Consider the following 25393-nt stretch of genomic DNA (forward strand, 5'->3'; position numbering starts at 1 on the left):
GCTGGCAGGGAGTCATTTGTTACTGTTTTAATCAATCCAGTGTCAAATGACCATTCCCTTGGAATACCTTCAGAGAGGGAAACAGGCGGCAAACACAGGGATTTAACGATACAGCAATCTGCTGATTGTCGCTTGGATATTCCCAAGTTACAAAAAACTCTTCCACCTTTAGATTTTATTTCATTTGTTATAAGAATTCATAAATAATTGAAAGTCATGTGATAAATTATTCAGCTGAGTGCACAGTTTCCAAGGAATCATAGCATGAGTCTGGATTAATGGTATAATGCAAGTCGGACGCAGAAGCTGAGCTGACACCCCACAATTACCACACACAGGAGCAGTCCGGGGAGTCTGATGCTTCTCAGCGCGTGTGCTTTCCACCACGGGGACATATAAATACCTCGTGAATATTTATGACCTAGAAGTCCCTATTGCCTACTGTGTACTTCAGCTGCTTGCCCACGCATGGTTATGAATTAGTGAAACTTATCCCAGAGCTTCACTTTGCACAATTGATTGGGACATTTGTTATCTATAAGTGATAGCACTGTCCTTCAAAACTGCCGCTGAACGTAAATCTCTGCTATAAAAGACTTTGTCTTTAACCATAATTACCTGTTATAATTAGCTGATAAGCTACTCAGGGGGACTGGTATAGAAGTGACTGCAGGGATATTACTGTTTGCTGTAAAAATGCTGGTACAATCCTGCTACTTTCTTTATACAAACCAAGTTATCTAATTATTTTGGGTAGGTCTAGGTCCAGAAACAAAAGCAAACTCCTCAAAAAATTGAGATAGACTTTTGCAAAAGTCATATGCGAGTCAAGAATCTGGGGGCGGGGACACCAGACACTTGCAGATGTCCTGCATTTTGAAGGTGATTTATAAATTTAAGTAAATTTTCTCTGAATGTACCAGTAAATTAAAAGCTATACTGCCACTTCATTTACAAAAATTCATATAAACACAATATTGAAATGCCTTCCTTCTCTTTGTCATTACAGATTGCATTTGAGGAGATAGTTGAGATGGTAGAGTTTTATAACACAGTACTGGCTTGATAATTACTGAGCTGCTGATACTTTGCCAACAAAACTGGCATTGTATTCACACATCGGTGTGACTTGAATTTCCTATCAAACAAGACCTAATAAGCATCAAAGCATTTACATATTATATGTTAGCAAAGAACTGAGGGTAGATATTAAATACCAAGTACACTGGAAAGCTGCGGAAGCATTCATAGTGTAATTGTCCCACCAGCGTTTCCAAATTTTTCCTATTGTCCAAAGTTTAGTAGCCTTGTCTACCAAGGAAAAAATTGTCTGTCTAGCAATCACTACTCAACTTAGGGAGTTCCCGTCCAGTTTCAACAAAATCTGTCAGGAGGGTGGCAACTTCACGGATCTTAAGATGACGTTATTTAATGATCTAAGTAGGAAGTGCAAGAGCCTTAGCGGCCCCTGGATCTCAAAAGTTACACATTGTTCGAGCTGCCAAATGGCCAGTGTATGTATACCAATCATCTCACCTGTGCACATGCTCAGGGACCACCATGGCTTGACCTGTCTCTCTTGCAACGACTAATTAGGGAATACAGAAGGAAAATACAAATATTGGAGGGGTACGGGAGGGAAGGGAGAAGCTGGAGCTACGATTACTTATGAAAGTAAAAGAAAACCGGGAACATTCCAGAAAAAGGAACGTTGTCGTAACACGCGTGCTGAAAAAGCAGGGCTTCTTGTGGTAGGTTAAGGGAAGAGAGGATGCAAGTCTACAGGAAACCAGGCTTCCTTCCTGCCACGCACAGAACAGCTTGTTTCCAAACTACAGAACTGACCCCCATGATATTAGGCTCTAGATGAGGATCAAGCATCTACAGTGCAACTAAAAGTTCTGCTAATATTTAGCAAGATTGAGATATCAAAGAATGACTTCTGAAGTAGTGGCCCAGTGATTTTCCACAGCCTTGCTACATGAACACCGGCAAACTGTTTAACCTCCCTGTTTATCGTCCATTTGCAAACTGGATAAAAATACTTCACAGCTCTGAAAAGTGCTGTCAGGTCCCAGAATGGTGAAGGTGCTAAATGCATGCAAAGAGCCATTCTTAATAGACAGTGGGCATACATGGGTCTAGAAAAGTGACTGAGTAGCACTGTTTGTCCTTTGCTGGTAACATTAAATTATATAAATGTAAAGAAAAAAAAAATTACATTTAGGTCCGACTTTACAAAAGAAAAAGAGGAAAATGAACAAAAGCACTTAAGTAGTTTTTTAGCCAAATTAAAGCTACCATTTTTTCTTCTTAAAAAAATGAGCCAAACCCAGAGCCTCTAAAAATTTGTGAAACTCCACTAATGGACAACTAGTGATACGCATCCCCATCTATCGTGCCTAAATTCAGTTCAAACCCTGGAAAAGATTAAAAACCACAGCAAATATTTGCAGGAGCATCCAATTCGTATTTGGACTCCAGTTACATATTAGCTAAATCAGTTTGCAATTTGAAATAAAGATTTGCCAGAGCTCATTTTAGAGACCACTAGAATGGAAAGACAGTGTCAACATTAAGCAATTCAATCTCAGTTTTAGTCGGTGTACAGTACCTGGCTCAAAACAAGAAGATTTGCAAATATCTAACAGGGAAAACATCAAATAATACACAAACCTGTGTAAACTGGAACTAAGAAGCTTGCTTTTGTACAACTATGTCTCTTGTATTTAACTGACTTTAGGGTCTAAGATCACATAAATTCTGACCATAGTTTCTTCCAAAACTGGGGGAAATTGATGATCTCCCTCCTGTGTGGCTTGTCTAGTACATGAGAAACTTCTTTCATAGTGAAAAGTCTCCCAGGTTCTGGCCTTTCTCTTTATGATGGCACTCATTTTGTTCTCTCCTCTGCTGTCTGTTTTCACATAAGTTGCAGGAACTTCTATCTTTGAGATGTTTAACCCTCTGTCATACTTGGTGAGAATCATCCAACAGGATCAAAAGCTCTTGTAGATGAGGTACAGCAGATGGCATAACTTTCTACACAAACATGGAAAACAAAAGTCACCTTCCCTAGCCATAAATCTAAAATCAAGAACTTGCTTTTTTTTTTTTTTTTTAAATTATTATGAAACTTGGAAATTATTATGGAAATTAGCCATAAATCTAAAATCAAGAACTTGGTTTTGTTTTTTTTTTGAAATTATTATGAAACTTGGAAAAGTTAATTCATCACATGTCTGCACAAAGCAGATATCTCAGAATGAGGTAAGTGTGATCCTTAAGTCTACCAGCCAGTTTGAAATAACCCCATGGTGGCACCATCTCACTCCAGAATACTAATCACTGGTTTGGTTTTCTCCCTCTCCACTGTGGATAATATACTTTGGAAAAACACAGAACACAAGCAATACAAACAGAGAAGCTATTGCTCAGTAAACTTAAATGTAAGCAGAACCTATGAAAGCATATTTAAGAATATACAATGACTTGCAACTATTATTTTCTAAAGGAAAACACAGTTCATCGACACAAGATGTGTTGTATGCCTAGGGATTTTCCTGGCTTAGACATTCAGGTGTTTAGCTATGCCCATAACTGACAGCTGTTTACAGCAGTACATAATTTTCTAGTTGAGACAGTGGAATGCAAAATTAAAAAGAAAAAGGTTTTCAGAGTCATCTAATAAAAAAGAAGGCAAAATTATAGAAATCACACAGGACCACGAACATAAAAAATTACCAGAAAATACAATTTACAAAAAATACAAATTAGGAAGTTAAAGCAACAGGCAAGGAATGTGTTGTACAATGCAACACTTAAGAGGGACTTACAGTAAGAGACCTACATATGCTACCATACTTGTAGTACTTCATAACCTTATTATAGAGTATGCAAATCAACCATATCACACTGGATGTCTCTGATCTAGTATGATCTCAGAAAGTCAGTAATCCTGATCCCATCCGTACACAGCATGAAGCTGGCATGTAGTTCTGAGAAGCAGGCATTGCTGGCTTGAGCAGCTACGCGTGGAGAGCTTTATGTGAAGTAAGTCTGGTAACTTGAGGCATGCCCCAAATAATCCACCCTCTCTCCCTCCCAGCTGAAGCAACTTTGTGCACAACACTTCACTCCCCACAGCTAAGGTCCTTGAGGGATAATGAAGTACAAGGCATGCCCCAAAACTATTTCTAAAATCATGCAAAAGCTTTGCTGAGCGTACATGAAATTACACGATAACCATTGTTAGTCTCCGCATTAACCCATTCTGTAGACATTGCACTAATGGAAAACTGAAAAAGATATCTCTGACCAGCTTTTGTACCAATATCCAAGATGTCACTCGTCTTGGGAATTTATATTCGCATGATTTATTCCTATGCTCTTTCACAGTACTTTAGACTATAGCAATTTTCAGGAAACTATCTGCGGCTGAGTTCACGCTGTATACAACATTTGTCTTGGCATGTTCTAGATCATCTCTGAAACAATAAACATAGACTTCTAATTCTGCTGAGGTCATTTGGGACCTAAATATCTCAATTCCTTTTTTTCTGCCAAAGTGCTTTCAGAGCTGTATTAAGATTATTCTTTTTAAAGAGTAAGAAACATAACCACCTAGTTTTTCATTCGAAAGTATATACATACTTCCCAGTGGAAAACATAACAGAAGCAGTAAACAGTACAGTTCCATAAGAGATTATTTTCTGATTTGAAAGTAGTGTTGAGAATGTGACTTCTCGTATATTTTACCACCTTAAGAAAACAGTATTTTTAAATAGAAGAGAGTCTACACTCTATCTCATTATGCTACCTAAGCTGTCATGTTCACCTGGGCCAGTATTTTTGTCATCTATTAGCATATAAGTGATAGAAAGTTGGGGGAATCTGATTTTGATCTACATTTGAGGCTCAGAAGGAATGAATAACGGTGATACGCAAGTACCCCCTAGTGATGAAAGGCTGAACTACAGTATTACACTAGCACCTTGGCTTGTTAAATATTGTTGTAGTCACAAAAAGAGACTGATAAAACAAAAAAAGAATATGCCATTTGATACTCAGCCTCTGTCCTGAGGATGGCAGAGGACACACTCAGCCTCATCCCTAACAAAACACAGGCATGAAATGCTGCAGGCAGTGAATGCTTGTTGAAAACACAGTCACTCAGAACTAAAGTTCTCAAAAAAAAATTCTTAAGGAAAAAAATCGAGATAATAACGACTTAAAGGCAAAGAACATGTTCCTTGCTTTTGAGGTTTGACAGCTTGTGCTATAGCAGCAAATGTGTGAAGACACACATTTCACTGTACTGTTAATATTCTAAGGATGAGTTCAGTAATAGCTCAATTCTGAACGGTCTTATAAGCGCAGGTAGTTCCCGTCACCCTATTTGCACAATAAATTATTTTAACAGAAACAGAAAATGAAAAATATTTTCTATTGTTTTTAATGAAAGTTTTCATTAAAGAACATTTTTGTAGAAAACCGTACCTAAGGCTAAAAGAGATCCAGAAGTCTTATAAGCTAGCTAGAAAAAGCTAAGAGCTTAGTAGCCTCTAACCCTAATCCAAGGAGCTGAGAAGCTGTAAATTGACATAGAAGGAAAACAAGTGAAAGAATTGTGTCTTGGCTGCACATTTATTAAAACAATATTGCCAAGACTGCATTGTCATAAACAGCAAAAATGAGGCACAAATTAATCAGAAAAAGCTCTTTTACCATATAATTGCTCATTAATGTGTCCATCAATAAGGATGAACAGACCCCCATATTTAAAGGAAGAATGTATTTCTGGCTGAAAAGCACATTGATTAGATGTTTCAGACTTCAAACAAAAAGCCTCACAAATTTTATTGGATAAAATAAAAAATATGCACATTTAAATTTCACTTGGTATAACTATCAAAAAGATAGACAAACACAGCTCTACACAACAGGAAGTCCAGCCAGTAATGCATTACCCAGGCACCCAACTTCAAATGCACATACAGAAACGTCAACACTCTGAAAATTTTCTTTTGTCTTTGTGGCTTCAGAATCTTAAAGGTCATCACCAAACTGATGAGACCTGTCTAAATTCCGGGGGGGGGAGGGGGGGGAGGGGGGCACAAATCAACTTTTGCTGGCAATTCAAAAAAATGTGCTATCAGTTAGGTATACAGCAAATGGAAAGGTGTTTACTGGAATTTCTGTAACTATTCCTTCTCAGGTTTCATTTAGAGAACTCCATTATAAAACATAGGACATCAATACAGTACAGATTCTTTTGAGACACCTCCAACAATCCTTACAATGACACAGAATCGATTCCTGAAAGCATCCAATTAAGTGTCATTAAAAAACTTAGCTACAGTAAATAGATAAGAAATCATCAGAAATTAAGAGGGAAGTCCATTAAAATACATTCAGAAATTCTGACATTTTCATGCTCACTTTAAATGTTTCATGCTTTAAAGGGCATGTGTAACTGAATGAAGCATTATAGAGTTAGACACTGCAGTAGCTGGACCTGATTAGACTAAGGATTCTCTTTTTCCACATTTTTTAAAACAAAAACATCATGTTCATGAAGATGGATAAGCATGGGATGGAAGGCAAATACCCAGCACTTTAGTAAGTGTTCTGAAGAAAGAACTTCAAGAACAGAGTTTATTTATAAAATGCAAAGACCTCAAAAATAAACTATACAATTATATTATACACACATATATTACATATATATTGACATAATTATGAAAAGATAGCTTATAAATTATAAAGCTTTAAGTCTTTAACAAACAATTTTGTTACAAAGAAGAAGAGCAAGTTTGTGAAACCTGGCATATACCTTTGCCCTGCTTCTTGTCAGGACAATGATAAAATTTACCTTGGTTGAGAAAATACAAAGGTCTTTTCCACAGCGTATATCTTACATTAGCAACTTGTCCAAGGTATGACACTGGGCAATAGGTAAGTTACATATATTTTTACTGGTTTTATTATTTGTTACAAAGCTTCAGAGGTGCACATCACTATGGAGAGGAGGGTCTGAGTTTTTCCATCTACCTGCACTCTGTCTAGCACAAGTAAATTAAAAAGGACTTAGATAAAAGCACAATAAGATAAACTATTTTAAACGAAAACAGATTCAGCTGGAATGCAGAGTCAGCATGAAGTTTGCTCCTACCTTATGTCCTCACTAAAGTTAAACAGTTAAGGCTGCAACATAACACCAAACTGAGAGATGAGACACAAATACAAAGAAAACATCTACAATGCAAGAAATATGATCCAAACATTTTTATTTAAAGTATGTGAGGGGTTTACTTACAATTCTTCTCCTTGTTTTGCTTTTCTGTCAGAAACCAGATATACACTTCCAAAGCTTCCATTGCCAAGTTTCCTCTGAATAGTGTATCTTCTTGCAATCATAGCATCTGAGCAAGCAGAATTAAATCTGGCAACAGAGACATGCTTAGCAGTTTCTTGAAATTTCAGCATTTCTCTGTACAACAGCAACTACACAAATTTCTCTAGAATGTAGCTTTCAAATACTTTTACTCTTCCATGGATGTTCATAGGAAACCCTTGAAACAGAAAAAAATTTGATTTGTCAATGTATTATTCTTATTAAAATCTTCATTTAGTTCTATGGCAGTGCTTATAGTGCTCAGCTTGCAGCAAAACACAAATTAAGTGGAATCGTTAGTTGCTAAGCTGCGGGCAGCAGACTTGATAAAGAAAGTCCAGATAATGTAGATGTGACATAGTCAGCCTTCCTCTAAATCGACCTTAAATGAATTCACTGAACTGATAACGTGGGGGAAATGAAATGCAGGTGCTTATACATTAATTTTCTAAAAGTTCAAGTGCTTTTGGCAAGGACAACTACACCTGTATTTCACCTGACAGTTCCCCTAGATAGGGCACTCTTCCTCACCACCTGTCTTTATACCACCATGGTACCTGACACCAAAAATGTCTGCATTTCAGGATACAAGCTTCATGATTTTTGTATATACTGGAGCATAATCTCCACCCGTAATTTGAGTTCACTCCCATCAATAACTACAAAGCTGTTTTCTTTGCTCTTTCATTTGCCCCTCAGATTTCACCATCTGTTTCAGTGCTGACCTCACAGCACATACCTTCTGTGTGATTCACTACTATCTTCTGCAAATTAGAGCTTCATGGCTACCCACAAGTCTACAAGACTTTCAATAAAACCCAGTTCTTCCAAAAGTTCTTTGTTTCCCCTTCGCTGTAATAATTCTTTCTTGATCTACCTTTCTTGCTAATTGGGGTCCTAATTCTGCAAACATAGGGACTGCAAAGGCAAACCTCTAGTGTTTCCTACAGTTTTCAACAACTGAACATGAGTTTAGAATAACTTTGCTTACTCAGCCTTCCTCATTCTAAATGATAAAGGGTAGGTGTTTCACTGCATGTAATGAAACAATATTGCTTTCGTTACCTTGCCTTTATATAAGGCTACCTGCATCATTTGTGCTTGAGGATCCTTTGGAACAAATAAAGATGTGGCAAGATCCTACAATCAGTGCAACTAATACTGCTTTCTATCAGCGCTGCCAGCTGCAGCACAATGTGCCCACACTGGGTTTGTTCACCATAGCATTTTAACATCAATGCCAGCATATCAAAATGTTGGGGTTTTTTTATGTTTTGGAATAGAAAAGGCAAATTGCTTAATTTTAAAAGCTCTATAACTGTGGGTCCCAAGTCACTGTCTTCATTTCCTAACAAAGGCAGAGCCTAAATGAAGGTTACAAATTTGTATCTTACAACAACAGTGTGTGTGAGTGCGTGCGCGAACCTTTTTTAATGCCCATCTGCTGAGCTGCTGTCACACTGTACCAAAGAGCCTGACATTGCAGTGTCACTATATTATGAAACACAGCCAAATTTTAGTTACTACAAGCCATCTTAACAATGATACAAATCCTGTATGTTTTTTAAACAAAAGCACTCCTGAGATTCTGTTTCTGTGTTCTTTCAGATAGCAACACTGACAAAAAAATTTGAAATGCAAATGCTAAGCAAAGAAGGTCAGCTAGAAAAGTACTTCTCCTGTAACTCCAAATCTGTCTGAAGAAGCATAAATGGATCTTGTTGAGGTGTGGGGCAGGGGAGGGCAGGAAGATGAACTCCATAAAATACTACATTGTCAGTTCTGGAAAGGTTACGTATTTTTCATTTACTATTCTGTTGCTAGTTTATGGATGCTTTCATAAATTCCAGATAGAATAGCTTTGAAATACATAACCTTTAAAAATAACTACACTTACAAAAACTGCCAAGCTATCTATTCCTTTCTTCTAGAGAAGAGTCACTTAACACTGCTTACCTTCAAGTTTTCGTACTTACTTGGGCCCTAGGAATATATGACAATCCTTTACACCACAATATCACACTTGAGATCGAGTAGCCCATTGAGTCTAATTCCTGTGCTTTATTTCCAACCCTGCCTCTCACCTGCTACTTTTTATGCTTCATTTTCCCTCTATATAGAATAATAGTAATAACTATCATAGAAATTTATTAAATGCTTTGATAGTGTTATAAGGCAGGGGTCTGTGATTGCCGTTGTGGTGTCACAGGCACATTTTAATAGCACAGAAGAGATTGATTGCTGAGCCACTGCATTTGAAAGAAACACCCTGTAAGAGTCAATAGACTCTAGAGCCTGACTCAACCATAAGACTGACTGATTCTTCAAGAAGTATATGAACTGGCAGCCTCTAATACCTCACTCAAACCTTCAGCCCAACCTTCCTTGTATTTTTTGCCAGTGTCCACCTTCTCCCAGGTATCTCCCAAGCAGCAGTACATCAACTGCTTCATTAAAGTTCAGAACAACTAGAGATAACTCAAAGAAATCATCTCTCCAGACCCCTTTTCCTCAAAAATACCAGTATACCCTATCTGGTAACACCCTGGTAAACAGTTTACGTTCTTAATTTTCTCCCTGCTCCCCCAAGCCCCATTCCAGAGCCTGGCAGACTGCTGGTGCCAAACTAATGCAACTACATTGTCTGGATCACTTTTTTTATTTTTCCTTCTTCTTTGGCTAGAGTTAAATCTCCTTCCTCTTTTTTGTTGTAAGCTAAAGCGAAGTTGTTGTTTAGGGTTTCATAATTCCACCTACACATGCCAAGTGCACAGCACCTCCATTTCTTCCCCTGACCTTCCTTTGCTTATGTAAGTAAGATACTGTTTTTAATTTCCTTTACATAACCTTCAGATTTCTTTAGCAATGGCTAATGTACTCTGACACTTTCTGCCTCCAAGATAAACCCTGCTTTGCCAATCAAGGCCATTCTCCAATTCTATCAGGTTTTCTTTTTATTCCTTAAGAACCCCTGTGCGACATCAACATTTGCCACCTCCCACTCCTTGCAGTACAAATTCCAGAGTTTTTATATTTAAACTCCAAATATCCTCACTATTTACTACCTTAATTTTTTTTCTGCCAATGACTTCACTGGCTTGCTCCCTTAAACTTTTTGAAAATAAAAAAGGAGGTATTTCTGTTTTTTCCTTCATTTAGAAAAAATTAACTCCTGAACACTGGCTCCATTGTTATAGAATCATAGAATCATTTAGGTTGGAAAAGACCCTTAAGATCATCGAGTCCAACCGTTAACCTATCACTGCCAAGTCCACCACTAAACCATGTCCTCAAGCACCACGTCTACCCGTCTCTTAAATACCTCCAGGGATGGGGACTCAACCACTTCCCCGGGCAGCCTGTTCCAGTGCCTGACTACCCTGTCGGTGAAGAAGTTTTTCCTAATATCCAACCTAAACTTCCCCTGGCGCAGCTTGAGGCTGTTTCCTCTCATCCTATCGCTTGTTACTAGGGAGAAGAGACCGACCCCCACCTCGCTACAACCTCCTTTCAGGTAGCTGTAGAGAGCAATAAGGTCTCCCCTCAGCCTCCTCTTCTCCACACTAAACAACCCCAGCTCGCTATTTTCTGCAACATCTTTGTAAACCTAGCCAAGTCTAAAGTAACACCATCTCAGTTGGCTCAGTTTTTTACTGCTCCCAGAGAAAGGATAACTAAGAAAGATTTTATTAGTAGTGTCGGTAGCAAAGGAGCTTGCCAGTGATGGTAAAACAAGGTCAAATGTACTCGACTATCAAAGAGGCTAATTAATATCTCTGACACACATTCAGGAAGCCGAGACCCCCTAGGAAAACCTCAGAGATATTATTACCTTGTTAATAGACCGCGTAAGACCCAAAATTCACGCTCCGAAGGCCTGGGGGCAGACACACGGGTACGAAGCGTCCCCGCTTCCCCGCCCAGCTACCCTCACACAGAGGGGCGAGGGCGGCATGCCTCCCTCCGGTGCCCCTCCCTCACCTCTCCGGGGAAGGCGGTGCTCCCCGGGACCCCCCGGACGCCACCGCCCCACCGCTTTCTGCCCCTCCAGCGCCCGGCCCCGTACGGCCGCCAGGGCCGCCTGACGGCGGGGACTACCGTCCCTCAGGGTCCTCCGGCTCCCCTCGGGATGGCCTGAAGCAGGGCGCTGCCAGCCCGGGGCAAAAGAGGGAGCGGCACGGCCTCCTACCTCGCCCGGGCTCGGGAGCCAAACCGGGCTGGGCGGGGAGGGGAGGCCGCCCGCCCGCCCGGGCCCCTGTTTGCGGCTCCGTCGCTAGGAGACGCCGCGCACGCGTCCTGAGAGCCGGTGGGCGGGAAGAGGAAGAGGCGCTCTGATTGGAGGACTCCGCCTGCCACTCCTAGCGCCACTTCCGGCGGCGTGGCGCCGTTCCCGGGAGAGGCCGCCGCTGCCGCCGCCATGGGCGTCCCGGGGCTGACGGGCTTCGTGGAGGAGAGCGGGGCGTTCCTCACCGAGCTGCGGCTGAGGGACACCAAGCTGGTCATCGACGGGAGCAGCCTCTACCACCGGCTGTGCTTCGCCTCCGCCGTCGATTTCCGCCGCGGCGGCGACTACGGCCCCTTCGCGGCGGCCGTGGGCGACTTTTTCGGCAGCCTGCGGGCCTGCCGCGTCGCCCCCTTCGTGGTGCTGGACGGCGGGCGCGGCGCCGACGACAGGAAGCTGCCCACGCTGCGGGGCCGCGCCGCCGAGCGGCTGCGGGCGGCCCACGGCCTCTCCCGCGGCGACGGCGGCTGCCTGGTGCCGCTGCTGACCCGGGAGGCCTTCGTGCAGGCGCTGGGCCGGCTCGGCGTGCCCTTCGTCCAGTGCTTCGCCGAGGCCGACCGGGAGATCGCCGGCCTGGCCAACCGCTGGGGCTGCCCCGTCCTCTCCCTCGATAGCGATTTCTGCGTCTTCGACCTGGCGGCCGGCTACTGCCCGCTGAGCCACTTCCAGTGGCAGAGCGTCTGCGCGGCGGGGGGGGCGCAGGGCTGCTACGTTCCCGCTCGCTGCTTTTTCGTGGAGAAGTTCTGCAGGCACTTCAGCCGCCTGAACAGAAGCCTGCTCCCTCTCTTCGCCGTCATGAACGGGAACGACTATACCGACCTGGCGGCTCTCGAGGTGTTCTTCAGCAAGGTGCGCTTGCCGAGGGGCGGCGGGGCGGGGAAGCAGGGGAGGCACGCCCGCCTCCAGGGGCTCCTGCGCTGGCTGGCGCAGTTCGCCGAGCCCACCGAGGCCGTCGACAACGTGCTGAAATACCTCAAGAAACACCAGAGGGAAGAAATCAGGGAGCTGCTGTGCGCTTCGATGGAGGATTATACTCCGTCGGACGTGAACCTTGAGGACTTTTTTCAGAATGGAAAGTACGATTGCGAGGCCGCCAGGAAAGCAGACTTACCGCAGTGGGTACTAGATGCTTTGGCAAAAGGTAAGCTGGCCCCGTTCATCAGCGATGCCCTGATACTAAGAAGTACATTCCTCCATGTTCAGGTGGAGAACATGCAGAGACCTAGCGCGCATAGCACAGCTTTGCCCATTCGACAAGTTATCTATGGACTGCTTCTGAAAGTATCTCAAAATACTGAAGCTGCTTCTCCAGGGAAGCAGACCAACGAACTACCAGTTGTATGCGAATTTGACAGACTCCAAAAGACACTTAAAAAAACATTTGTTCAAGCAGCAAGCCTACCCACAGATTTTTGTGATGATCATTTTCCTTTGGACAAGTTAATGAAGGTAAATGGTTGTCACAACAGATCAGAGTTAACAGTGTTTCACGAGTGACAGAAAATAGTTGGGACTCATGTTTGACCACCTGTTGCTAAATGTGGCGCCTGAACTAAGCCATCTCAGTAAGTACTTAATACAGAGGTCCCTACAGGGCTCTGAGCTTGGCCTGTGATCTTGAGAAGCTACATCAATTGCCTTTATCTTCTTCCCTTTCCACCCCCCCCACCCCCCAAAGTGTACCAAGAGAAATTATATGAAAACTTGGTTGTGTGTATATGTAGTACTGCCTAAATTTTCCATTTTAAGCCCTTCTTTCATCCTATGTATTCTGTTACATTAATACTTGCTTTTGTAACTATAGGAAGGAACTCAGTTTCATGAAGTTTAGAAAAGTGCAATTTAACAGTACAAAATTTATATTTCATCAAGCTATAGATGTTTCAGAGCAATGTTCTGAAACAAAATCTGACCCATGCTTTTTTACTAAAAATCACCATTATGTCATGTATGAATCTTGCAGCTGCCCAGCAATTTTACCTGCCGCAAGTATGCGTCCTGCTAACGTGGACCCCTGCTACTTGCCAGACAGAACGGCACCTGAAAAACAGCTTTTAATCAAAGGAAAGTTGTGCTAGGTTAGTCCTGATCACCATTAGCAATTCTGTATATTTAAATACTAATGATTAAGAGTGTAACTCTTGCTGTGAATGGAAAGTAATCTCCATTTCCAGAGTTGCATAATTGAGGTTTTGTACACAGTAGTTTCTGAAACATCCGGAAATACAATCTGTGTCTTCTAATGCTGCATATTTAAGCCACATGCTCTATCCATTCTGGCATTCAGATCAACTGTTAACACATCTCTGCATGTGGGCTGTGCTATACGTTTTTATCACTTGCTGGTGGCTATTTCATGTAAGAACCAAGTCTATCACTACTACGAGCACTAAATGCTACAGATAGATAGCTATAGATCCAAAGGCCTACATACAAGTTATTTTACACAGGTGGTTGTTACGGGCCTTTTACAGGAGCAATATGCAAACACTTAAGAGTTTGAAAAATCATGTTTGGGGATTTTAAGAAACATTAATGACACCTTAATTTGGTCTTGGTATGTATGCTGTTTGTTTAATGAATTTGAGCTTCTGCTATTACAACAACTCTCCTTACTAAATATATAGGAATTATCAATTCAACAGAAGGTTAGAAGAAGAAAAGTTATTCTGCACTTAAAGTGCTCTAGGCAAAACTGATTTCAGTTTGTCTTCTACTGTGGGGGTGTCTGCCTAAGAATAGGCAAAAACATCCTAATCAAGGTTCACAAAGCACTCTAATTACAACTGAAGAGCCTGCTGCGATTCTGCTGCACGCATGAAGTTATGGACAAAGTTTATAACACCACTTTTTAGAAGTTAAATAGCACAACAAAGAAGGAACATGCGCTAGGAATTAATACGTTACAGGTGAAAAATGCACACTTCACACTTAATATTTCATTGTGATTACAGGTAAGCATGTTTTCAACATATCAAGACCAGATGTCACCGTTACATCTCACAAAGCAAGGCTAACTTCCAAGAAGCACAAAATAAAGTTTTTTTTATATATATATATATATATGTATATATATTTGCCATACCAAAGTAATTTTAATCCATTATGGTTACAAGGTTTTTCCAAGCAAGCCAACTTTTACATAGGAGTTCAAATTCAGTCACCTGATTTGAAGACAACTCTGAAACCTCTTAAAATCTAACCTCAGGCAATTGTAAAAAATGACGTTTATCCTTCTACCTAACATTTAACTGTGTAGTTTTTGAAGCTTAAGTAGCATTTAAAAAATAGTTCCTGTTAAGAATATCCATGAAACTTAAATAACTTTTTATCGAAAACATGAAGTACTAGCTACTTTAAACACAAGCTTATTTGGAAATTGCTCACTGCAAATAAAGTCTGTTACCTTTATTTTTCCACTCCAATTTTTAAATTTCTTTTCAGGTGCCCATATCATGCCGTCAGATGCTTTTGCTGGAGACTCTAGGAGTGAAAATGAGTTTCCTAGAATCCATCCCCAGTCACTTACAACTCCCTGTTGCTGTAACGTGTTACTGGATATGTTGTTCAGAACCAAAAGTTAAGTTGCATCAATTAAAGGCTTTACTTCTGATGATAGTGTCTGGAGAACTGCACAGGATAACAAACGATCCAGGTATGTCTCCAAAGAATACAATTTTAGATGTTCAGCTACTATGAAAATCTATACTATAATTCAATTTTCCTAATTTATGGTGAGTTATCCAAATTCAGATGAATTAGCATTGATTTACACTATATCCTGAGGTGTCACATTCTTTGCATTGATACAGAGCAGAGAAACAGTGCTAGCCATCAGTTTAACATTTTATATATGTAAAACAGTGCTTTGCCATCTTGTAAAACATTAATTTGCATTTATAAATGCTTTCTTTAGGATTAAAAGATCAATTTAGATACAAAAGTTACAAAAAAATAAGCTTAACATACTCATGCATCAAAAGAAAATCACTACTATTGATGCATTCTGATTTTTTTTTTTCTCGTGTTATTTTCTAAAATCATCTGTACTTAAAAATCCTGAGTTACACAGGCACTGTGCATTGAGAGAATTTGAAAGTACTAAATTATCACAGAAATTAATAGGTATAAATATTACTGAAACAGAGTTATGGTGGCATTTCCTCTAGGAGTCCTTCATTTGATGGCAAAGATTACACATGCCAGGGTTATGCAGTTTCTTTAGGTTCTAGTTTATAGAAACTGGACTGACATGGTTGCCACCAGCATCCCAAGTGGGTGGGAGTGAGATGGAAATCTTGTTTGGAATTGATCCACTCACAGAACAGCATAGCAAATTACCTAACAAATAGAATTCCTGATTTCACAATTTCAGATCCTCGTGGATATTGATACTTGAATTTTTACTCAATTTTATGTCTTAAAGTTCAGTTTGAGACACTTTAAAACATTACTAATGCTTCCTGAAATAGAACTGGAGGTGTGAAGACTATACATTGCAGATAGCTTTCATACTGCTCACAGCGGAACATTTATTTGCATGTCATTTTTTATTTATAACCTAGATCCCACAGTCGTACGTGCTGAAGGTGACAGTACTGCATATAACGAATTTTTAAAATGGAAGGAAAACAAATTGGAAAATACAGGCTTTGATTTAGATGCTGCACACAGTTTTTGCCAGTGGCAGTGCTGTCTTCAGATGGGATTGTATCTCAACCAGCTACTTTGCACTCCTCTCTCTGAGCCAGACCTGACTAGGTAAGGATGTTTCAGAGATCTGCTTTCCACGCAAGCCCCTGATGAAATGTGTTCATATGTTGTTTTATTTTCTGTGTCAAACTCCTTTGGCCAATTTTACTATATTTGAACTCCCTTCTTTAAAGATAGGAGAAAAATACTGAGTAGCATAGGCATCCCTCAGGAGCCCACTGTTGGATCCTGTATGTAGTTAAGATCTGTTTTTTCACTAAGCAGCATGTTTCTGTACCTGTCCTGCTGAGGTGCAGGATGACCTGCACCTGCTAAACGAACACTCTCTCCTTCCTTTGAGCAGGCTTTACAGTGGGACCCTTGTGCACAGGCTGTATCAAGAGCTTAAATCAACACCTTCAGTGGAAAATCTGTTTAGTTCATCTCCAAAAATGACTCAGCTTTATCAGGTTTTGTTAAATACGGTGGAGTCAACTGTATCTCCAGACTTCTTTCAGGAGATGACCAAGACCAAATCTGAGTCCTGCAAAAAGAAGAAAGCATCTAGTAAGAAAAAAAAGGCCATCAGACGTGCTGTACCAGAAACTCAGTATTTATGCAACGTTAATAGGTTTGCATCGCTTGGAGTGGATGACTGAAAGTGCTATTCCTGAAATAATTTTTAATGCCACGCAGATGGAAGAAATTGCGTTAAAATATGTGACTATCGGAATTTTCTCAGCTCTTTTCACACAAGTTCCTGATTCAGTCTTTACCAACAATTCTTGCTTCAGGGAATTTTTGTATTTACTTTTTTTGTAACTAACACTCTTATAAAAGAGGTGCTTTATAAAAGTTGTGGTGTTTTATTTTTCTTTAAAGATATCAGTCTACGGAAATGAGCAAAGTTGTTCAGCACTGGACTATTGGAGAGCTGGACTATTTTAGAGGAACTGTTTTCCTGAACGTTTTTAGTTGGCTATTCGTCTCCCTGAACACTTCTAACTTCCAAAAAATCCCATTTTTAAGTTTGTGTTTGAGGAACAGTGATTGCAGTCTTACAGATCAGATTAAAATGGAAATTGACAAGTTTAAAAATATTGTCATATCAGTCATCACAGGTAGAGCATTTGTACTGTCAGGGAGAGCTAGGTTTACTCGGTGATAACCGAGTAAGTTCTGCTTGCAGTATTATAGGTACTAAACTATACTCGGGGAGAAACTTCACCTTCTATTCCCTCCCCCCCTTTGATACGTAGGAGTTAAATGCTTACATGCATACACAAAGCTATCACATGGTAGCAAATTTTAGCAGGTTTGCTAATTCAGAGTAATTTTGTATGCTCTTCTGCCATTAAGAAACTGCTGTCATTCAAGTTAACCTCCTTTCTCTCATGGCTATAAAATTAACAAACAAACAAACAGACCTATTTAACTTGCCCCAATGTACACTAAGTTACTTGACAAACCCTTACTATCAACACAGTAATACTGAAAAACAATTTATATTTTAAAACATCCTGCATCATCAGTATTTCTCAGTGCTTTGTATTAGCTAACCTTCCAGCAAAATTAGTCAATTCACATAAATGCTTTTCTTGCAGAACTGTAGTTTTTCTGGTGTTATCCCCATGTGAAACCTAATTACTACATTTGTGGTTTTTCTCCTCAAGAATCCATATACCTTTTCTTACATTCAGGAAAATAATAATTTCCACCTTTAATCATTAAAGTTTGGCCCATTACTTACCAGAATTCAAGCCCGATTCCAGCATCACCATGTGCTCAGTTTTCAGTCCTGGTTACGTCCCCTATCTAACAGCTATCCACATGGAAGTAACTCACTAGATCTTGTGACTTACAGGAAGGGTCTCTGATATCATACAGCTGAGTCTTGATATCGCCATAATATATTCAATGAGAAAAGAATAGATTTTTAATGTCTATTAAATTAATGAGTATTTTTGAGATACAGTCTTCCAGTTCAAAACTGCTACTTATTAAACTACCAGCAGGTGGCACCTATGCTCAACTCGACAACAAGTTACTAGAACTTTACAACCCATTTCTAAATAGACTGCAATTTGCAGCAGTCTGCAAAGTCACATTTTCATCAGGTGACTTTAAGTTGAAAGAGGTTACATTTAAAGTTCTTGATTTTAGTCACTAAAATCCTTAATCATCCAAATCATCCTCTGATCCATTACGATCATGCATATTTCATTTTACCACGCTTTTATTTCCTTACGGTTTTTAATCATCAGGAATAGTCACATTTAAAATAAGTCTGAAATATAAAAATACAAGCATGTTTGATTCCCCTTTGTTAGTGCTGTGAGAAGAGAGAGATTTATTAACTCTGAATACCATATCGGAAAACTGCTGGAGAACATAAATTCTGGAGACTTGCTGAGAAGCAGTATCTTCAATTAGATAGGTCAGAAGACTGGGATAAACTCAAATATTCCACTTTCGGATAAAAATGCTGCTATGATCACATGGCATTTTGAGAATACCTTTGGGAGTGCTGACTCAATGAATAAGAATTACTCTACTGGAAATGTGTTCTCAATGCAGAATGCAGCTGTTCTTTGTTGCTGATAAAAATGAAATGCCCCTCCTTGCAAGCACCAATCCTGTATGCTGAAGAAAATAATTACTGTTACTAGGGTTACAGAATTTGAATCAAGTGTTCCAGTTTTCCTTTTTGAGTCATTATAGGTTTTCAATCTACTTTGTAGGAAAAATAAAAAAATAAAGGGCCTTTACTTATTAAAACTGAAAAGTTCTTTATTCCATGCGTTAGTAAGAGCAACTAAATTCCTTGGTTGGTGTCTATTTTCACCCCACATGTAATGCCTCTAATTTTTGTGGAAAGATCCCACTATTGATTCAATTGCTCTGGAGAAAAATCTCTCGAACTTGCTGCTAGGTGGTAACGATCAAGTGTGGAGCCAAAAAATTGGCAATGGAATACACAAGCATTTTTTATAAATGAGATTGAGCTAGATGAATTACTTGTTATTGTTTCATCTTCCATTGGAAAACAAAGCAAAACTTAGTTTGGCATATTTAAAGTGAATTGCATTCAATTAAGTTCACTCTGCAAGAAGGCAAAATTGTTCTTAAGAGACTGACATACCTTATTCAGGAAGTGAGACTTGCGCTGGGAAAGGGGTACTTCATAAAATTTGTTTAAACACTAGGCAATAACACTTCCAAGCTAAGACGACAAATTGGCGTTCATCTGCACTTCTGTACTTATCTGGATTTCTGGGACTCCAAGACCAAGTGCAGAGCACAAAGCAGTCAAATCCCATGGAAGAATATCAACAAGTTAAGACTTACTATGTGAAAGGTATAGTTGCTGTACTTTCTCAAAACCCAAGTTCATTCAAGAGATTCCTCATCAGCATGCATTGTCAGTTTTTACTACCTGTCTTCACTGAAGAATACTAAGGATTTTATTAATAAAATTATTCTGAAATTGTATTGAAATACTGAACACACTACAACAATACTGACCAACTACAGCCCCACTTGCCAAAGATGGTAATAGTTCAACCAGAAGGAACACTGACAAATCTGTTCAACTTCCGAAAAACTGCTGGAAATAAGAAACTTGCTTGAAGAAGAGAGCATGTCTGTAAGAAGTCATCTTGGTCGGGCCCTACCAGCTCAGTGGTTCACGTAACATCCTGCAGGAAGAGATGAGGGCCGCATGCTGCAGTCTTTGCCTTTACACAATGACATCTCCAGGACATTGGCAGTCCAGGTACTACGTGCATATTGAGCAGGCCCAGGGTCAGCCAGAGCAATGGATGAATTGCACGTGTAAAGCAGACTCAATGGTGCACTCATGTCCCACCTGCAGCCCCGCTTCCTGACTAAGTCTGGGAGTCTCCAGAAGGAAAAAAGAAGAGAACAATTAAAATAACCTCTTAGCAGAGAAATTCATACAGCACTTTCCAAACTGCCTTGAACTCCCCAGATTTTGAGCATGGCATGTGGGCAAGCCACAAGGGAAGTGCAGAAATATCCCAGTGCCTGTTTACAACAATTCCTCATTAACCGACAGGATGACCATCGCGACAGCATGGCCCCGAGCCAACGCCAATGCTACACTTTCAGGCTAGAGTGAAAAGATGTGTATCCGCGTGCTTTCAAGCAAAAGAGACACCATTACACCTCCCACTCCCCCTAGAGATCTTAGACATCCTCTTTTCAAGATGCCCTAGGTGATTGTTCCTTGCATTTCCTCAAGGGATGATGAATCCTACTCTGATGAGAAGACACTGATGACAACAGCTGCAAGTCTATTTTGAGGAAGAACACTGTTTCCAATTAGTGAATATTAAGAGTATTCAGACATTATCATATATTAAAAATACTTTTAGCAGATCAATACACGGATCTATTATAATGCTTTTCTAGCCACAAAAAGTAATTCTGTAGGTTAAAATTTTAAGTTACACTACCAGTAAAAAGTTTATTTTTATGATCAGGGTGGAAGAAGGAAGAGGAAGAAGGAAGAAGGAAACAAAGCTTCTTTGAAAGAGGGGTGTGAGTTTTTGCCATTAGAGTGAGGATTAGTGCATTCATTTTCTAATTCAACACACTACAAATAATTTCAATAACAGTACTGTCTTGTAATCACTCAAGTGATCTAACAGTCATAAGCTAAACTAAATATGGAACAAGGCATGAAACAAAGCTTATATCTAAATTATATCAAAACAAGCATGCTAATCTGGTGTAAATGCCAGTTTCTTTTAAAACAAAGAGACAACACACTTAAGAAAAGCAAACATTTACTTCAAATTGCAGTATAGGCTTTTCAATCACAGAAAAAGAAAAGAAAAACAGTGATCCAACAGCGGTCACATCCTGTGCAAAAAAAAAACCAAAAAAACCTCGGGATACAAAAAACCTGTAGCACAAGGTACTTGAGCCGCTTACACATTGCAGGATAAAGTAAATAAATACAGCAGCTAGAATATGGCACTCTTGTGACAGACTCTAAACCCAGTGGAATGCCTCCGAAATATTTTTTAATCCTTGTATTAGTAGCAAAGTCCCACCACCATAAAAGTAAAATAGTACAATGTTTTAAATAAAAACAAACTAAAATATTTATATCTAAGAGAAGGATTTTACACAGTTATATCTTTTTAAGTGCAGAAAATGGGACTTGGGCTTAGATCTTTCTTTAAATTAACCCCACACACACACAAAATCCCATTCAATCTCAAAAGTAAATTTATGTTTGAGGAAAAATGTTACCAAAGTTGCATAATTTCATTTGTTACTCCCACAGCTGGAAGTTAAATTCTAAACAGTCTTGAAACATGAATGTTCATCATTAGCCAGTGAAACAAAGGACTTGTCAAAAGCCCTCAGGATTTCTTTATCCTCCAAATATTGTTTTGCTTTCTCTTACATCTTTAGACAGCAATCCCTAAGTTTGCAAACAAAAGAATGCAATATGCATCATACATCAAGAAAAGACGAAGTTGACGAAGAAGAACTTCCACGTTTCTGGATCTTTTCCTTGCTTCTTTCAAACTTCTTTATGATCTCAGTCACTATGCACACAGAGGAAGTGAGTCCCAGAAGAAACAGTAAATCTGGAAAGAGATAATTAGCCTTTTTTAAATTTGCTATTTAAGGCTGAGCGCAGACTTACGAAAGAACAAGACTTAACAAGACTTTAAAATTGTCTCCCAATCATTGGGTAAGTTCAGGAGAAATGAAGCAAGAATCAATTTTTGCAGGACCAGAAGGTTAACATGCATAGTTTATGCGCAAATCATAAGTACAGGAATGATATTTCAAACTTTTAAAATATTTCATAACCCTATTTTTAACAATGCCTATGAAAACAAAGAACACTAAGCAACGTAATTAACTTCATGCTGAAAAAATAATTAGTATAATCAGAAATGACACTACAATAAAAAGAATTATGTAAAAACATGTATTTCATGACAATCATTTTATCTTTAACTCCAGAAAACCGCAGAAGTAATAAATGTAAGACTTAATGAGGCCAACAGCATTATGTACCTATAGCTTCTTAAAGTCCTTATGCCTGTTTATCCTACGACAATGCAGTTGATTTAATAAAGGATTAAGATTTCTAAAGAAAGTGTTTAGAGAGAAAACTTGCTAAATAGCAAGATCAACAGTGCTTAAAAAACTTCAGTAAACTCTATGCTTCATTTTTGCCTGCATCAAAATTTATGTTAAGTAACCGAATATACATAAGCACCTAAGAAATTTAAGAATGCACTGATCAGTTGTGTACCATATGCATTTAAATAATAGTTCCCAACAAAACATCTAAAAGGATTTAAAAAAAAAAAAAAAAAAGAAGTCAGCAGGCTTTGTATTCTGCAAACAACCAGAGAGTGCTCTTACAGAACCATCAGCTAAAGCATTTACAAATTAATCCTTAATGTACGATTTTGAAAAGGGAACTTTTCCTTACCCAGGACACTCAGGCTCTCTGTTTGGAAAACCTTCTGAAGTGGAGGAAAGTAAATGACCAATAACTGCCCCATTATAGATCCAAGGACGGCATAGCAGAACATTTTGTTACTGCAAAGTCCAATCTCAAACACAGATTTTGCCTGTAAAATAAATAACACATTACACTGTACACGTGATCTTAATTATCTAGACAAGAAAGTAATTCGTAACTACAATTTCTTTTCATCCAGACTTTTAGAAAAATGTAAAAAATTATTGTTGTCCTTTTACATAATCCAGAACAAGTTCTTGAACAGGCTAATTGCATTTTCTCTCTGGTAAATGAGTACAAATCTTGTCTTCATAGTCAATGACTTGTATATTGAGCTCACTTTTCTGCAAGTACAGTGCATTAGAAGGTGCCCTCTACACTAGAAGGAAGTGTTTTTGTGGACCCTGACAATTCACATCAGAAAACAGACTGCAAATTAGAGTAAATGTAGTAATGTATACTAGCAACGTACTTGTCTCTAACTAGCACAAAATTTCAGACTTGTTTCCTTAAAACAAAAATACATACAGAAAGAACAGTTTAAGAAGTTTTTCTTGGATTATGGGTTTAGGGTTACAAAATAAAGAAGTGAAGGTCTTCAAGAAATTTCAGGTTCTGGCAAGGACACTGAACTGATAGAATTTTCAGGGGAAAAAAAAAAAAAAAACACCAGTGAAGTGTACACAGCAATAAAAAGGACCATCACACTTCAGCTTTTAATAAAAATTTCCTTGCACCTGTCAGGACAGAAGCATTACTACCAGCTCTACATCACGTAAACAAATGAAGGAAGCTAATACTTATCTGTAATTTAAGAAATGCTACCTAGTGAAACTCTGAAGCTTAATAGCAGACGTGAAGTAAATCTGCAGGAAAACATTTGAAACAAACACAGCAAGATCCTTCCTCAAGGAAAATTCTGCTTATTGTGTAAATACTGTGTAAATGGACAATATGAATCACTTACCTGAGATCTAGAACTCAAAGCATTGAACATATCAAAAAATACAAAACAGGTGAAAGTCATGGTTGTATCTCGAGGCGTTATTACATTGTCTCTTAACTGCCAAGAAAAGAAAATGAAATGGCTTTAGCATGCTTTAAACCCTCCACAACTAAACAAAGTTACTGCAGTAATTCAAGCTCTACTAGCTAATAAATGAAAGCAAAAGCACCTTGTTTGCCCCAAGCTGATTTAATAAATCATACAGCAAAAATTATGCACCTGTAACTTACAACAATTTGTAATTCCAAGCTGTGATTAAATGAAGCCTCTTGACAAACATTTATGCAAGCACATGGAATACCAAGAATTCTATGATGCGCTACCAAAAGTTCAAACAATTTTTCTCTACTGGGAAAAGAAAGTCAAATGGCTGTTTCGTAATAGTCTGGCTAGAAGATTTGTACAATTACTTTCTATGGGCAAAGGCTTCCCAAGTAGATTTGGGACCTGGAAAAGCCTGTGTTAAAATAGAGCTTGGGGAATAAAACTGTATTCCTCATTTCAACAACTACTTTGAAAATCTTCCTCTCTAATCTGCTAGCTGAATAGATTATTAAATAAGCATGGCCAAAACTTGCAACTAAGTTCATACAAATTCTGAATTCCAACTGCTGGTATAAAAAAAGACTTCTTTTAAATTAGTTTGTTACTGCTTTAAGTTTTTCACTTTTGTCATACCTCTCTCCAGAAGACAAACAGTGTTCCACACACGATAATTATTGATGAAACCAGTATTTTAACAATCAGGTTTTTGGTCAGAATGCTGTCCTTCAAATTTCTTGGAGGCTTCTGAATAACATCTTTATCCACAGGCTCCACCCCAAGACTTATAATTAAAAGAACATCTTAGATTTTTATCATCATAAAAATAATTCACTGCTGCTAACTTCAGGACTAGATTTTGAGTTGAAAGAAAGATTTTAATCTTCACTCTACAGCCTAAGAATCATCTCATTCAAATAAGCACATGGTATTTTCACTTTCAGAAAACAGAGTTATATGTATTAGTAACAGGCAATTTTCTAACACTGCAGTTTAAGAGTCCATAAATACATGATATCAGACAGTATTAAAATTACCAGATGTTAATTTTAAAGGAAGCTGCTATATTAATTATTTCTGTAACTGTGATCAACCCAGCTAAGGAATTTACTGGTAGTTCCTTTCCACCTCTCCCTCCACCATCTAATCTGCAGTGAAGAGGGTCAGAGGAAGAACCCAGAAGGAAGCCAGAATCCTGCATGCAAGTTTCATGGGCATATCCATAGATCTTTAGGTATCCATGTTGCCCCCATAATTATTGTTAGATACTAAAGCAAACCAAAAGGAATGAACATAGAACTATACGGCAAACACTGTAATTCAAAGAAAAAGTTTGTTCTTTCAGAAACATTTCACTGAAGTTTAACACTTCACAGAGTTTCCTTTATGGGTAACCATTTTCCTTGCTGAAATAAAAGGACTACAGACCTCTAACAGAATTTAAAGTAATTA

At 39.0% G+C, this 25393-nt stretch overlaps 3 protein-coding genes across 9 annotated transcripts in view; 1 reads left to right on the top strand and 2 right to left on the bottom strand.

The window, feature by feature from the left end:
* Positions 1-7488, bottom strand: part of NEK11 (NIMA related kinase 11) — a gene marked incomplete at both ends in the record, with an annotated part of 94802 nt that extends 87314 nt beyond the window's left edge. Inside the window, one exon of the mRNA XM_082309479.1 lies at positions 7319-7488. Within this exon, the coding sequence (XP_082165605.1) occupies positions 7319-7488 (170 nt within the window). The remainder of the gene's footprint in view (positions 1-7318) is intronic.
* Positions 7489-11781: 4293 nt separating this feature from the next.
* ASTE1 (asteroid homolog 1) lies at positions 11782-19041 on the top strand. Its single transcript, XM_082319266.1, has 4 exons — positions 11782-13127; positions 15123-15333; positions 16244-16439; positions 16735-19041. The coding sequence occupies exons 1-4, from the start codon at positions 11814-11816 to the stop codon at positions 17027-17029; spliced, it is 2016 nt and encodes a 671-aa protein (XP_082175392.1). The 5' UTR covers positions 11782-11813; the 3' UTR covers positions 17030-19041.
* Positions 19042-19550: 509 nt separating this feature from the next.
* Positions 19551-25393, bottom strand: part of ATP2C1 (ATPase secretory pathway Ca2+ transporting 1) — a 52745-nt gene continuing 46902 nt past the window's right edge. For 6 of the 7 annotated variants that reach the window (XM_082319205.1, XM_082319208.1, XM_082319207.1 and 3 more), the window contains 4 exons: positions 24578-24725; positions 23861-23956; positions 22861-23002; positions 21086-21997 (listed from right to left, as the gene is read on the bottom strand). In XM_082319205.1, the coding sequence (XP_082175331.1) occupies positions 21861-21997; positions 22861-23002; positions 23861-23956; positions 24578-24725 (523 nt within the window). In that variant the 3' untranslated portion in view covers positions 21086-21860. Of the gene's footprint in view, positions 20272-21085; positions 21998-22860; positions 23003-23860; positions 23957-24577; positions 24726-25393 lie in introns of those variants that run through there. The other variant, XR_014228941.1, reaches the window with a different exon arrangement.

This window comes from Platalea leucorodia, assembly GCF_965183815.1.
Source record: "Platalea leucorodia genome assembly, chromosome: 1".
Lineage (NCBI taxonomy): Eukaryota > Metazoa > Chordata > Aves > Pelecaniformes > Threskiornithidae > Platalea > Platalea leucorodia.

Coding starts and splice junctions, on each gene's coding strand:
- ASTE1 (XM_082319266.1), top strand. CDS start 11,814: ATGGGCGTCCCGGGGCTGACGGGCTTCGTGGAGGAGAGCGGGGCGTTC. Junction 13,128..15,122: donor CTTTGGACAAGTTAATGAAG/GTAAATGGTTGT, acceptor ATTTCTTTTCAG/GTGCCCATATCATGCCGTCA. Junction 16,440..16,734: donor TCTGAGCCAGACCTGACTAG/GTAAGGATGTTT, acceptor TCCTTTGAGCAG/GCTTTACAGTGGGACCCTTG.